Source organism: Zonotrichia leucophrys, chromosome 5 (genome assembly GCF_028769735.1).
Source record: "Zonotrichia leucophrys gambelii isolate GWCS_2022_RI chromosome 5, RI_Zleu_2.0, whole genome shotgun sequence".
Classification (NCBI taxonomy): Eukaryota; Metazoa; Chordata; class Aves; order Passeriformes; family Passerellidae; genus Zonotrichia; species Zonotrichia leucophrys.
The window spans coordinates 17,723,326-17,737,169 of NC_088175.1; the positions used below are offsets into that span (position 1 = coordinate 17,723,326).

At 41.2% G+C, this 13,844-nt stretch overlaps 1 protein-coding gene across 9 annotated transcripts in view; it reads right to left on the bottom strand.

The window, feature by feature from the left end:
- Positions 1-13,844, bottom strand: part of TTLL5 (tubulin tyrosine ligase like 5) — a 123,664-nt gene that overhangs the window by 10,366 nt on the left and 99,454 nt on the right. For 6 of the 9 annotated variants that reach the window (XR_010440525.1, XM_064714805.1, XM_064714804.1 and 3 more), the window contains one exon: positions 6,863-7,083. The exons of the other annotated variants lie outside the window; for them this stretch is intronic. Coding sequence is in view for 5 of the 6 variants with exons in the window: in XM_064714805.1 (XP_064570875.1) it covers positions 6,863-7,083 (221 nt within the window). In the remaining variant the exon portion in view is untranslated. The remainder of the gene's footprint in view (positions 1-6,862; positions 7,084-13,844) is intronic. 9 annotated transcript variants of the gene reach the window in all.

Sequence of the window (13,844 nt, forward strand, 5' to 3'; positions counted from 1 at the left end):
AACTGACTCCAAAAAGCAGAGCAAGACAAATGAACAGTCAAGCCACCAGGGAAACTTTGATGTGACTAAAACACTTAATTGTCTCATATGCCCTGGAAGCTGATTCTGGAGCATAAAGGAGACTGTAAATGGTATTGGGCCACCAACATACACCACAACTAGTGTATGCTGTGGTCATCTTAGGCCAATGATTTGAATTAAAGTGATTAAGCAACTGCTGCACAGAAATGCACATGCTGTCAAAACATACTAGATTCAAGAGTTAAGTCTTTGCATCTTGCCTCAGCAGAGAGAGCTCATTTAGCCAAGATTTCCCACTTATCTTGCAAACTGAGACACATGGGACGCATCTAATTTTCAGTAATCCAGTGCCATTCCTCAAGCAGATACCTTATGCAAATCCTTCTGCATTGATCTCAGCACTTGAGTTACAGCAGAACTATACTCTGTAGACTACAACTGTAGTTTGACTTAGAAATACTAATTACCAAACGGAGACCATGTACTACAGAAAAAGTGGGTCTACTCACAAGAGAAGGGCAAGCTATACAGCTGCAAGCATCTATTCTGTCCTTAAAAACCTATATAATTTACTCCTGATTTGTCTTCTCCTCCCTTATTCTTCCTTGCTGTTCTTCTTTCTGGCCCAACTCATTTCCAATCACTACAGACTTTTCTGCGAGTACACTCATCTCTGCCAGAGTCCTCCACTCTCTCAGCTCTGCAGTGTTACAGTTGCTGTCAGCTCTTCCCCTGAAGAGCATCATGATCTCCAATCCCCATGGGATGCCTTCACAACTAACTGACTGTTACTCACTGTTTAAATTGTAATTCACTGTTTAAACACGTGCGGTTTCTTATGGTTTTATCTGAAACCTTTTGCTTCCAGATTTCAAGGTCAGCAAGTTGCCAGAAACCAGGTGCTTCTGACAGCTAAAAGGTCTGTGAGGGACTCCTGTGTTTTATTTCAGCTGGATTTCAGTGAAATGGAGTATACATATGAAGGGAGAGGGATGCAGATACATTTGCATTCCACAACCCTTTAATTCAGTCAGTCTTAACTGGAAATACTATTGTCAAATGAGGTGCCTGTTTCTGGGTTTATTGTCTCTTGGAGAGAATTTTGGATCTGTATTTATGGGGGTTTTTTTGCTGATATTGCATCGTCCTTCTGGAAGCTGAGAATCTAAATGGATCTTTATGCTTCTTACATAGAGGTTCCATGTTCATAATTAGCATGCCCACTTTGTTAACACAGCACAACTGACAGCCAAATTCAGCTCACCCTTCTGGAATGCAAAACTAGTAGTTGAAAAAGTAACCAAGAATGCCAGCAAGTACTACAACAATATAAAAGCAAAACAGGAAACAGTCACTCTTCTACCTTATTGTTCAGAGAATTTCTTTATCTCTACAGACTTGCCCTTCGTCTCTGCCTACCCACAACACTGGGTACCTTGATTCTTGCAGTTTCAACAGTCACCTCATTCTGAGAGTTCATTCTCAGCTCTGCTCCTGGGATCTCCCACCAGGCTAAGATCACTTCCTCGTACTCTCTGTGCTGTCCTGATGAAAGCTTCAGTGCCAGAACATATTCACTGTTTAAACTGAGGTAATCCCTTTCCACTTTCTTCCTCCTCAGACTGGCTGAAATCCCACTGCTTTTTCTCAGTTTCCTAATGTCAATGTCTCTGTTGTTTTTGCTTCCATTTCTTCAGTGCAATCCATTGTTATGTTCTCCATTTCTTATTCAATATTAACAAAAACAGTCCCAACTGTCCCCTCCGTTTTAATATCTGTCATTGCTCTTTTCTATCTCCTATATGGGTAACTCGTTCTCAAAACTGATACTGGCTTCCTTAATTTAGGTACTAGACTAGCATTCAGCTGCCCAGCCTTGGACTGCAAATTCTGTTCCACAGGTGAAAGATATTTGACTGAGTTTTGAACATCTTTGTTTTAACAACTTATTTCTGGGATGCTACAGATTCATCTAGAGGTCCACTGAAACCAGACAGATCTGACACTACCATATTCACATCACAAAAAGTCCAGATTTGACAGGAGGACAGCAGCAGATGTAAAGACCCAGAGCCAAGGAAGCCTGATCCTCTTTGTTGTTCTTGGATGGGGTACCCTGCATGTGTATCTGGGTGTATGATCTGAGGCTAGCCAAGGGCTACGAGCTACAGGTCTAGTGAGCCCAGCTGTGGCAGGGTGTTAAATCAAGGCATGCCTCTCAGATGCACTGCTTTTACTGCCAAAAATGTCAAAGGGTCAGGCAGCCTGATTAACCCAGATATTCAGGAGCTGAAAAAACAAGTGTGCTGCAGTACAGCAGCAGCAAAACCGTCAAAGGGGTTCCAGTAACTGTCAGATGGGTGTTCTGCTGCCTGTCCTCTTATCAGTGGGCACTCAGTTTCTGTGTGTGATGTACCTGGCTCACTAAAGACACTTCACACGTGGGCAAGACAGGATACAAAACAGAGCCATAGTGTTTTACAGGGCCTCGCTCTGTGATCATCGTCTGCTTTTGGCACATTTGCTAGGCTTGGCCAGTGGATCCTAGAAAAAAGCTGGCTACTTCTGTGTCCAACTGCAGTCAGAACTCCTCCCCACTCTGGGATGGATTTCCTGAACCCTAGAGAAATGGATCCCCCTCTACCCTATTTCTGTACTAGTTACAATAGAGAAGAACTTTGGCTCTTCTACTGCTGGCACCATGTAAAACAAAAGAGAACATAGAAAGACTTCTGTTCTGTGGTGGTGGGACTTGAAAGGAATATTTATTTTGAAAGTCTTCCTGAATAGAGTTGTTATGGCATTTACAGAGATGTTCAGTACAAGAAATCATGCCATGCTGATCAATAGCCCCAACAGTTTGTAGTGTTCCAGTCTACTACTGGCAAACTTGGTGAACTTGGTCTCTCTCTCTGACAACATCTTGACCAATATGCTCCTTTTTCCCTACCTAGCATTTCCTCTCTTTATATACAGTGGTCTAATATTGACAGATCAATTTTTCTAAGCTATTTTCTTTGACTGATGGTTCTGTTCACAGATTGTTCAAAGTGTTACTCTTCTTGACACTGTCACAGAGAGAAAGTTTCTGAGAAGTTACTATGTGAATGACAGCACAGAAATGTGTATTTATTACAACTTAGGCATTCCTAAAAGCAGAAAGATTTTTCATCTACCACCAGTTCACTCTTGTGAACAGTTGAGCTAAGTATATTTTCTACTTTGCATGCTGTCATCTGTAATGTGAAGACTCTATAACACCAAATACTGTTGCCAGGGAATATCTGCTTCATTCCACTGCTTATAAATACTGCATCTGCGATCTCTATCTCAAAATATCAGCAGGTCTCTTCATGGTTCACAGAACCACTACCTGCCAAAAGTAGCGGCAACATGAGCAGTGGGAAAGACCCAGTCTGACTCTGGGAAAGAAAAAAGAGTTTGTTGTATCAGCTGTTCAAAAGCTATCTATTAGTGATACAAGCGCATTTGATCAAAACTATGGAGCCCTGTGACACCATTTTATGGCACTGTATTTCAGCAGAGAGCTGCACACTAAATCATTTCTCCCAGTAAGTCTTTTTCCACATCTTAATACAGGCCCCAGTTTTCCACTCTGTTAGCTGAAGCAAGGAGTCTGCTTTGGACACAATCCATTATAAAGTCAACCTACCACCTTCTACAAAAACAAGAGAAGCCAGGAACTGAAAAGACAAAACTGAATTGTCTGGCTGCTCCATTACTTTTTTCCTTTATGTTTCAACCAGGAAAGCATCCAAGTTACTAGACAGTTTTTGAATTAGTCAGTAATGTTCATCTTTAGCATCTCATTCTGTTTGTAGTTGAGTTTTCTACTTGTTTCTTCCTTTTCTGGAAGCCACGTGTGCTGGCTGGGGGAGAAGTGATAACGCATGCAAGGAGGAGATAGGTCAGAGACAAAGTGATTTTAGTTTTGTCATCACAGTCCTGTCTCTGGAGAAATTTCTAGAAACAACTTCAAAAAGATGATCTTCATAAAGATGTGAAACAAAAGCCAGGCAGTGCAAGAGCACACAGAAATAAAGTCTGGCTTACTGAAATATATGGGGGGAGAAAGAGACATGAGAGATTTAACAACAGAATGGGATTAGTTTCAGGGAAGTCTCGTGTAAATAATACATAGCCCTGAGATCCTCTTTGAGGAAAGGTATCAGAAAAACAGCCAAGAAGTATTAGGGAGTGAGAGAAGGCAGCAAATCAAAAGTGACCTGACAGACAAATGAAGCAGCCAAAAAGATGTTATGGAGAGGGATATTTGCCATGTCATAACCTAAGAACACGGTAGTCTCACCGGAAAAGTACAATTTTGGGTGCCACTGCCCAAGCACTCTGACAAACTGGAGAAAATAGAGTAAATTCAAGACAATTAAGGACTTGGCAAGTAGAACTACTATCTGAGGTTAACATACCTCAACAAGTCTAAGCAAAATTAGGTTACTCCAAGAAGTAAAAGAATATTCAAAAGATGGAAAGTATTTACATGAGAAAGTGTTTCAGGTTCAGGAAGTAGGAACAAGGTACAATAGGATGAAACAAAGGAAAAATTCAGAAAAGAACTCAAAAGAAAAATTCAGCACATCAGGAGAAACTAGGTGGTTAAAAGGTTGTCTAGATTCCTAAATAGATTTTTATAGCACACAGAGTTTCTACAACTAGACTTTTTTGAAAGCAGACTACACTGTGTCTGAAAATACTCTGTACAAATTATCAGGGATTGTAGAAAACAGGCTGAAGCATGCAAGACATCTTTTTTTCCTCTAGTCCATGTTCCTTTGACACAGAGGCTTTTCTCCATTCACTCTCCTCTGTAGATGTGTATCTGGTCTTTTCCTGACAACAATGAATGGATTAAATTAGTCTGAGACATAGCAGTTTTTAAACTATCAGCTCTCAGTGTGCTGGAACTACAGCTAGGCACTGTTGTTTTCCATGTAAGTGAAAAAATGTTACTGCAAGATCCCATGAATGGCAAGAATGGGTTTGGAGCCTTGTGCTGGAGACTTAAAGGCAACTTGGAAAATATTTCCGGAGCGGCTCCTTGCAGCCTTCAATACTTGGATTAGTTTTCTGAAATTCTGAAGGAATCTTTTGCTTTTTTTCCCCCTTCTGTGCATTTTTGGTGCTGAACTTTTTCCGGTTTTCCCACACTCCTGCCTGTCACAGAGCAGAAGCCACAAAAATGCAGCAAAGTAAAGTCTGTCCAAGGAGCTGCAATTCCATCTCACAAGGATAAACATTTCCTCTGCCAAGAAGTGAGCACAGCACACCGGCATCTTCAAATACACATGCCTGCTGCCCAGCAGAGAAACCCACTGACACAGCCTGTCACCTGTACTAACAAGAGCCACCCAACATGAAAGAAATCAGATAGCAAAGCCACCAGAGCATACCTGACAGACCTGGTGCTCACATCTGCATTTGATGAGCTGACAAAATTTACAAACATCTTGTTTTCTTTTTAAATAGTTTTGGGGGATTAACTCTATCTCTTAAGATAGCAAGAGTACAGGCAGCAAATACACAAACTTCCCCAAATCAGTTCTGTCCAATTTCCTTAAATATGCCTTGCAGTTCCAGATTTGATTCACACACAGTGACTGCATCTTCATGAGGTGTCTTTCATCAGTAACATAAAACTAAAGCTTCTCTCTTTAAACAGGAAGTGAAAACAGAATCAGGAAACCTCACATGAGCTTGCTCTGAAAGCTTTACAACTCTTCTGGCTGTAGAGTAAGTACAAGGAAGGAAGTTATGAAATCAATTTTTCAGGATGAAACAAGTTGAGGATATATGAGGAAAAACCTGATGAAGGATTTAGACTAAAGCAGTTCGGCCATTTAAGAGGAGATAAACAGAGATTTGAGGAGGCTGAAAACCCAGAGGAGTCTTGCTCACATTTTCTCATAATGCACAAAAGAGAAGACATACCAAGAAATGGAAAGGAAGGAAGGAAACTTAGAATCAGTAAGCAAAATTTCACGGTGAATATTTTTGTTTGTTTCTAAAGACAGCACTTGTTTTTAAAGATAACTGTCAAATCCATCCACTTACCTTAGAATAGCAAGCATTATTTAACTAAAAGCTTACTAAAAGTAAAGAGAGGGATTTCTATGGTTAATGAGAAAAGCTGTCATTACATCAGGCACAAAATAAGCATTTCAAATGAAATAAACACTTATGCTTGAAGGCCTAAATCCAGCATGGTGTGTTAAATTTATGGGAAAACTTGGCTCAAGGGCAGATTATCTTGTTAAAGGTATTGAACCATTTTGTTGCTTTGTTTTGGTTTTTTAATTGAGTTTTGGGGGTTTTTTTTGGCACCCTCTTCTAGATTCTAGCCCCCATCAAAGATTAGACTGAGGGAGTGATTTAAGTGCCTAAACATAGATGTACCTTAGTTGGTGCTCTCAAGTTATTTGAGACATCTGCATGGGACTCACAGATATAACACAAGAACTTCAGAAGACCTGTACTCATCTGGAAGAGCAGCTGAAAGTCAGGTGGAATAGCCCTGGGCATCCAAAATGCCACTAGCAGCCTGTATTTACATTACTGAATGACAGTTTCTATGTCCTTACCTTACAGTAAGGTTACAGTTACCTTCCATACCCCTATGAAACACAACTGCAGCACAGTGCAATGCTTATTTCAGTATGTACACCTCAGATTATTCTGAGATTTATCCTGGATAGCACAGCCAAAAAGATCTGTCGAGTCAGATGCAGACAGTTTCTTCTCCAATATTCATTTTCAGGGGAACCAGTGCCAACTCCCTATTGTGGATGGAAGAGACAAAACTTACTTGGATATCCTCTGGGCTGCAGCCTTTCTGATCACTGCCTGTCTGTGGTTTGTTGGAGGCTTTGGAACCAGCTGAGGAGCTGTACTCTGGGATGGCATCACTTTGTGCAAACTGGCTGCCTTCTGGATACTAGAAGTGGCATTTGATGTCTTGCGGGCATCAGAGCCAGCTGGCATAGATATATGACTGGTGCTGGATTGTGAGTAGTTGGCAAAAACAGCCTGGGTAAAAAAAGAAAAAAATCCCATAATAATTGGTGATTACCTCTGTGAACATTGCTGAGAATGCTGATGGAGGTGGGGGACACTTCTGTGAAGGATAATATCTGTCTGGTGAAGGCAATCCCAGGGCTCCAGGCAAAGTCCCACACATAAAGAGTTAAGTTGTTAAGGCAGTGGATTTTATGCCCTTGGAAACCAGGAGTAGCTTCTAGGAAAGCAGACAACTTCACTACCGCCACAGAATTCTACTATACCAGATTAAAAACAAGAGGCCCAATACTCAATCTAATCTTGCAGTGGGCTTCTATTCACAAAGAAGTAAATATTTCAGTACACTGATTTTCTGTGTTATCTTGCTAAATTATTCTTTATGTGGGAGGTAGGATTGAGACAGAGTTCTAGGAGAGAGAAACGTTATGGGGAAGATGACACAATGCTACTTATTTGGTCTAACTGTGTAGGTGCTTGGAGTAATAAAAAAGCTCTAGGGTACCTTCTTCTGAAAAGGGAACTTTAACTCCACCACTGACAAAAAGGAAATCCCCAGTAATATGAGGGAACAGAAAATATTTCTATTCCTATAGCATGTGGGAGAGTAAGCTTGTTGAAGATGTGACACTGGGAACAAAAGGATCTGCATGTTATGAGACACTGGAGAACAGAGCAATGGCCTGGCAAAGCAGGGAGTGGAGAATATTTCCACTATGGGAGCTCTGCAGACTGCTAAATTTTCTTCAGAAAGGAGCAACCTACTTAGAGCTCTGCTTTGTCTTTCCTCGAAGTCAGTCGGATTCCCAGAACAGAGGCAATACCATAATCTTGTAATTTGGCATCTAGAGGTCAGTGATAGGAGATAAGGGGAAGAGCTGAGCCCTCTGTGTGACCCTGGGAGCAGTGCCCTTCACTGAGTTTGTCCTCAGTTTCTCCTCGGGTGGAAAATACACAAAGCCACAGCAAATGGGCTCCAGGCTCCAGAGCAAACCACAGGCTGAGAGCTGGCTGAGTCTCAGCACACAGACAGGAAAAGCCCCTCTCCCCCGCAATTCTCTGGCAAATGGCAGAGCAGCGCTGTGTGGGAAGGCGTTTCTGACAGGCAGAGCTCTAGGGAGAGAAGGAAGTGCAGGAGCCAAAACAGGCCTGTTTCCTAACTAGAGCTCACTGACAACACGCCCTTGGGCTCCCAATCCTTCTTAACCTCTCCCTTCCCTGAAGCTCTACCTTGATTGCAGCTTCCAGATTCTCAATCAGGAAGCTAGTACAAGCGCAGTAGTCTGGAAAAGAGCAGTCGCACCCCACCTCTCCCCAGAAAAACAAACTATAATGGAACTTGGCACTTAGACTCTTGCATCTCAGAGCCTGACACGTCGTAGCGTTCGGATTGAGACCCTCAAGTCACTGCACCCACTTCATATTCAGCAGTGACATTTCACTGTGAAATTATATTATCCATCTTTCCTTTAAGTTATTTTAATATTATGTATTTTTCCTGGGAGTTCTTTTTCTTGTTAACAAAATCACTAAGATCCTGGAGCTCACAACACATACAGTCATAACTCTTTGCCTGTGTTAATATGCACTGGCAAGGAGATCCATGACTCTGAAGAAGCACCAGGCATGGATGCTCTAATGAAGCCTGATCAGCAAAAACTGTGTGGAAACCTGCCTAAAGAAAGGTCATGGATGTTTTTCTTGGGGGTTACAGACTTCTGAAAATGCCTTTGTCTCCACACTGTGCTGAGATTCTGGCTGTCTTCCAGGCAAGGATGGGGAGACCGAAAGCTGACAAGGACCACGGCTTCTGGATTCAGCTACAAAGTATACTGCCCTGCTGTGAACTCCATGGGGACAGGACGGGAAACCAGGAGAAGCTTCTGTGCAAATAAAGAGGACAGCTGGGGAGAACAGAGCCTGACCACACAAAGGAAGGGTTGGGAAGATTTCAGCACATCCAAAACATAGGAGACAGACCTTATCACTTGTGATTCTGAAAACTAAGGGTCTAGGGAAAGCAGAGGCCTAGACAAATCCTGACAGATGCACTCCTGAATCACGTAGCACTCTACAACTATTGCTGCTTCAAGAGAAAAACTTCGAATTACAGTTCCCAAGCTGGCAGATTTAACTTGATATTGAGGAGACATTTGCTACCCTAAGTAGTCTCTGGAGCTACAAATCTGAAAAATACTAAAAAAGCTGTAAGACATTTTAGCTAAAATTTCTGTAAATTATTTGTGAGTTAATTCTAGTGCATAATTTTCTGGGGAGGAGGAACAGCATTAACTCTGTCTTGCCCATAAAGAAAGAACTGACCGAAAGTATTTTTCCCTACATCACAGACTGAAGCAATATTTTCTTGTTTCAACATCTACAACACCATACACAAAGTATTCCTTGGACAAAAAAATAAATTTTTAATAAGAAAATCTCAATGTGTACACCTTGTCAGTAAGGACATTGAACATCTAAGAGTATAAGTAGCAGCTAAGTTGGGGCTGTTAGTGATTAAAAGCAGAGGGAGTGTAGTACTTTGAAGAAAAGCAGATATAATAATGCTCTTCAAAAACAGAAAGAATGTTCCTGGCACTTACCATCCCTGTATCTAACACCCATCCCCAGCACAGTAATGGAACAAATGTTGCATGCAGAAACACGTTCACTGTGTGACCAGAAGAGGTAATGAAGCTCATTTCCTGCAAATCTGTCTTACAGTATCTAACATAAAGCATACCCCAAATTATGTCTCCCTTCATGGGTCTGGGCATTCTTGTGTTGGATTTTGTGCTGTCTAATTAGGAATGGCCTCATACTGAGGCTATTGCCTTAATGGGAACAGTAGCTGAACCCCCTTCCCAGATATATGACTCTGGATTTTAATGTAATTTGTATGAAACATTGCTGTGAGATTTCTATCCCACAGTCATTCACATTCAATTGGATCAGCAAATCTGAAAAAGATGAGAGACTCAGCAGTGTATGAGAACTGACAGACAGATGCACACACACATGTATTGCATAAAGATCTGTGCAGCTAGTCCAAATCCCTGACACTGCAAACTGAGATGTTTACAAGCAATAAACAATAAAGAGGTTCTAAGTTAAAAAAAGAAAGAGCAAACCCAACAAAACAAGCAACCACTTTTAGAAAAGCAGTTGTGTTTCAGATAACATTGCAAAAATACAGAGAATTAATAGCCTTGGAAGACCTTTCCAGCCATATAAATTGTTTAGGGGAAATTATTTTGAACACACTACTGCATTCAGTTAAATCAGTTTGGATATAATGGTTGGTTGAATTGAAAATTCACAAAGTGGCAATAAAGAGCAGGCTCAAAATGTACTATTAACTACCAGAGTGATAAACTGCACTAAAAAGAGTATCTTAAGCTCTTAAAGAAGAAGAAGAAGCGTATGGTATGCACAGACTGTCCTGAACCATGTCCACTTTGGTAAATTCTTCAGAGCAAGAAAAAAAATATACTTGATTCAGTTGACTTGATGCCTTCTGTTTTATTTCTCTTGGTACTGCTAGCTCTCTGGGGCAAAGATTGGACTGTATCATTGTATTGGAAAGATAGTTAAGACATCTGGGCGTCACCATAATTCTAATAATAGTGACAGGATCAGAAACATGGGGACAAAATTTCAGCTGGTATAAATCAGCTCAGACTACTGCTTTTAGAATGCTTGTTCTGTTTTACTTACACTGAGACTTTGACTCATCAGTATCACAAGACTCAAATAGGAAAAATGGCAGTTAGCACATTTAGTGGGAAAACAATCTGAGGGAGAAAGCTGCAAAACAAGAATGAACAAGAAAAGGAAGGAAGGAAAAGAGATACTGCAAATCTGACAGCAGTTCAATATACAACAGTTTAGAAAACAGTTTAATGATGAAGCTGCATTCAAAGATGCCCTGTATCCTTAAGCAGCAATAATATAGTTCTAGGAACACTAGGAATATTATTCACAGTACTCAGCATTTCCAGTCATATCTAAATAAATGATAAGTATGTCAGGAGGGAATCAGAAATATTGAAAAGACAAAAAATTTGCTGAACTTCATGAAATGAGGAATATTTCAGAGGACATACAATTTTTAAATGACTGAGAGGAAAATTATTTCATATTAACTCAGCCTAATCTTCTACAGCATAAAATCTACTTAAACTTGAGATGGAAACTGTGATCACGTAACTGCCCACACAACTCATTAACATGATTCATGTCTTACTTAACAGGAGCCTTTTTGATGTAAGCAGGACTGACAGGGATCATTCCACCATACAATTGTACTTCCCTTGTTTTAATTTAGCTTTTTTCCCATGTGAAATGTTTGGCATAAAATTTTAAATCCAGTAGATGCTAGGCTAAGCAGACAGAACATAGCCACACAAAGAAGGAACCTCCCTAACAGCTAATGGCATCTTTCCAGTACAGGAAACAATTAGAGAATAAACAATGATGGTATATTAACTGTCTTGCCAACTGCAGCAGTGATAATAACATCTAGGTCATAACATGTCACATGAAGTCTCCTTTAAACATGAAAAACACTGCTATAAGCCTGTTTTTCTTGTCTTTTGGTTTGACTTTGTTAATTCTTGTTTAATTCTTGTTCCTTGGTTTTACTGATATCAGATTTAAGCTTCTTGTCTCTACTTTAAAACTCTCCCCCTTCCTATCGTTGTTCACTTTTCTCAAGGTCCGTACTGTGTCTGTTCCTAGTCCATATCACTCCACCTATTTGTTAGATTCTCATCCAGCCACTTTAATCCAAGTAAGCAAGTACCTATTCTGCAATCAAAGGTCTATTCCTACCATACTACACTGTGTGAACTAGCTTCTGCATACAATGAGTGAAAACTGTTTGTTAGAATTCCTCTTCCTCCACCCACACAGTATTTGATATTCCACAGATCGTTAAATGCCTGGAGAAATCATCATCATTCTTATGTGTCTGGAAAGTGTTCAACCAAGAGTGGGTGCTGCAACAAAGCACACAACAAGCCTTCATGTTTACACACGTGATAAGACAGATCTACTGCCTGGTAAATGGAGGGATTCTTATGACACAAATACTTGATTAAAAAAGCCATGCTTTTCATCTCATCTCCAGCATACTGAGCAGGTTAATGTACAGGAGGAGCATTTGCTGTGTTATTAATCATGGTGCTTTTGTAACTTGATCACATATATGTAGTTACATGTGTAACTAGTCCGTTTGCCAGAGACAGAAGCAAAGACTGGCACCTAGTCATGTTGCAATGGTCATACCACACTCAGGGAGCAGCTCAAGATATATTCATTAATAGATGTACTTCAGCTATTGACAAATGGCTAGTCTGCCTTCTAACTGTAACAAGAACCTGAACAATCAGATGAAACAGTCTCAGGGATATCCTGCACACATTCCCCAAAGTACAGAGATGATGACACTCTTTCAAGTGATAGGTCTTCAGTCTTGAGGGATATATTTCTTCTGCTGAGGGGAGACTGACAAATTTCAATTTAACAGGCAAGACAACAAAGGATGATGTAGATCTCAATACATGAGAAGGAAGAGAACAAAACAGCAGGCAATGGGAGATAGGTAGCATAGGTGACACTGACAAGGAAACGTGGTAAAGCTATGCAAGCTAGGAAAAGGGGAGGACAAGTGAGGGTCAGCATGAAAGGATGGTGCAAAAGTCAAAGCAGTGTGAATGGGAAGATGTAGGTCAGAGAACGCATAAGCAGCAGAAAAAAGAAGGCAGTTCTTAGAAAGGCCAAGTTAAAGGACTAAAGTCTGAGAAGCTAACTAGCAGAATGATCAGTGACAGAAAGCTAGAGAGGGTGCAAGGGAAGGAAAGGGTAGTGTCATGACTGGCAGGGTGGGCATGAGAGGATTGATGCAACTGTTATTGGAAGAGGAGGGTTGGCTGGCTCCTCACAATGTCTTGACAGGAAGTGTCCAGAAGACAATCATTTTAAGATGACATTTTACTCATAACAGAAAGTCTGAAGGCGCCCATGTTCAGCAAGTATTTTTCTTCAATAACATCAAATTCAGTGCAGCCTGAGCCCTGCAGCATGGCAATAGCTTCAACACAGCAACTCCAAAATGCTTGGCTCAGAAGGAGAAGGGAGGGAGAGAAAGGATGGGGGATGTTGTGGGGGTGAGAGGAGGTTTAACAAAGAATCATTTTAACAGAAACTCCTGAGTAATGGCTCTGCCCCAGGCCAAGAATAACATCAGCTCAATGTCAGCAGTTAGAAGAAGGCTCAGCCAGGCCCCATGGCCAGCTCCAGCCTCCTCACAGGCACAAGCCAGTTTATGGCTCTTTCCTGAACTTGTGAGCAGCCACATCTGCCCACCCAGAGCCCAGTGGACAGAGATGAAAGAAAGTGAGTGAGAGCAAGAAGACTGAGAGAAGTTGAGGGTGGTAACTACACAGCTAAGTAAGGGCCTTGAAAGGAGAGCAAGGAACAAAAAGCAGAAGGGCCTCTCTTTCAAGATACTCCCAGAAAAGGATTACTCCCAATTTGCCTATAACCTATTCCCAAGGGCCCTGACTAATGACTCATCTGCTTCACAGGAGGGAGAGTGGGTGTCCAGACCTCCATGTGTCAGGTCTGTTCATGGGAGTCCAGTCATGCCAGACTGCTAACAAATAGCTCCTTGCTACTGGAGACCAAGTTGTTTTGAATGAAGGTTTCATCACCCAAAGGCTTCCTTTCTTTCAGCAGGGAAGCATTTTGGACATCACTCAGAATACATCTCT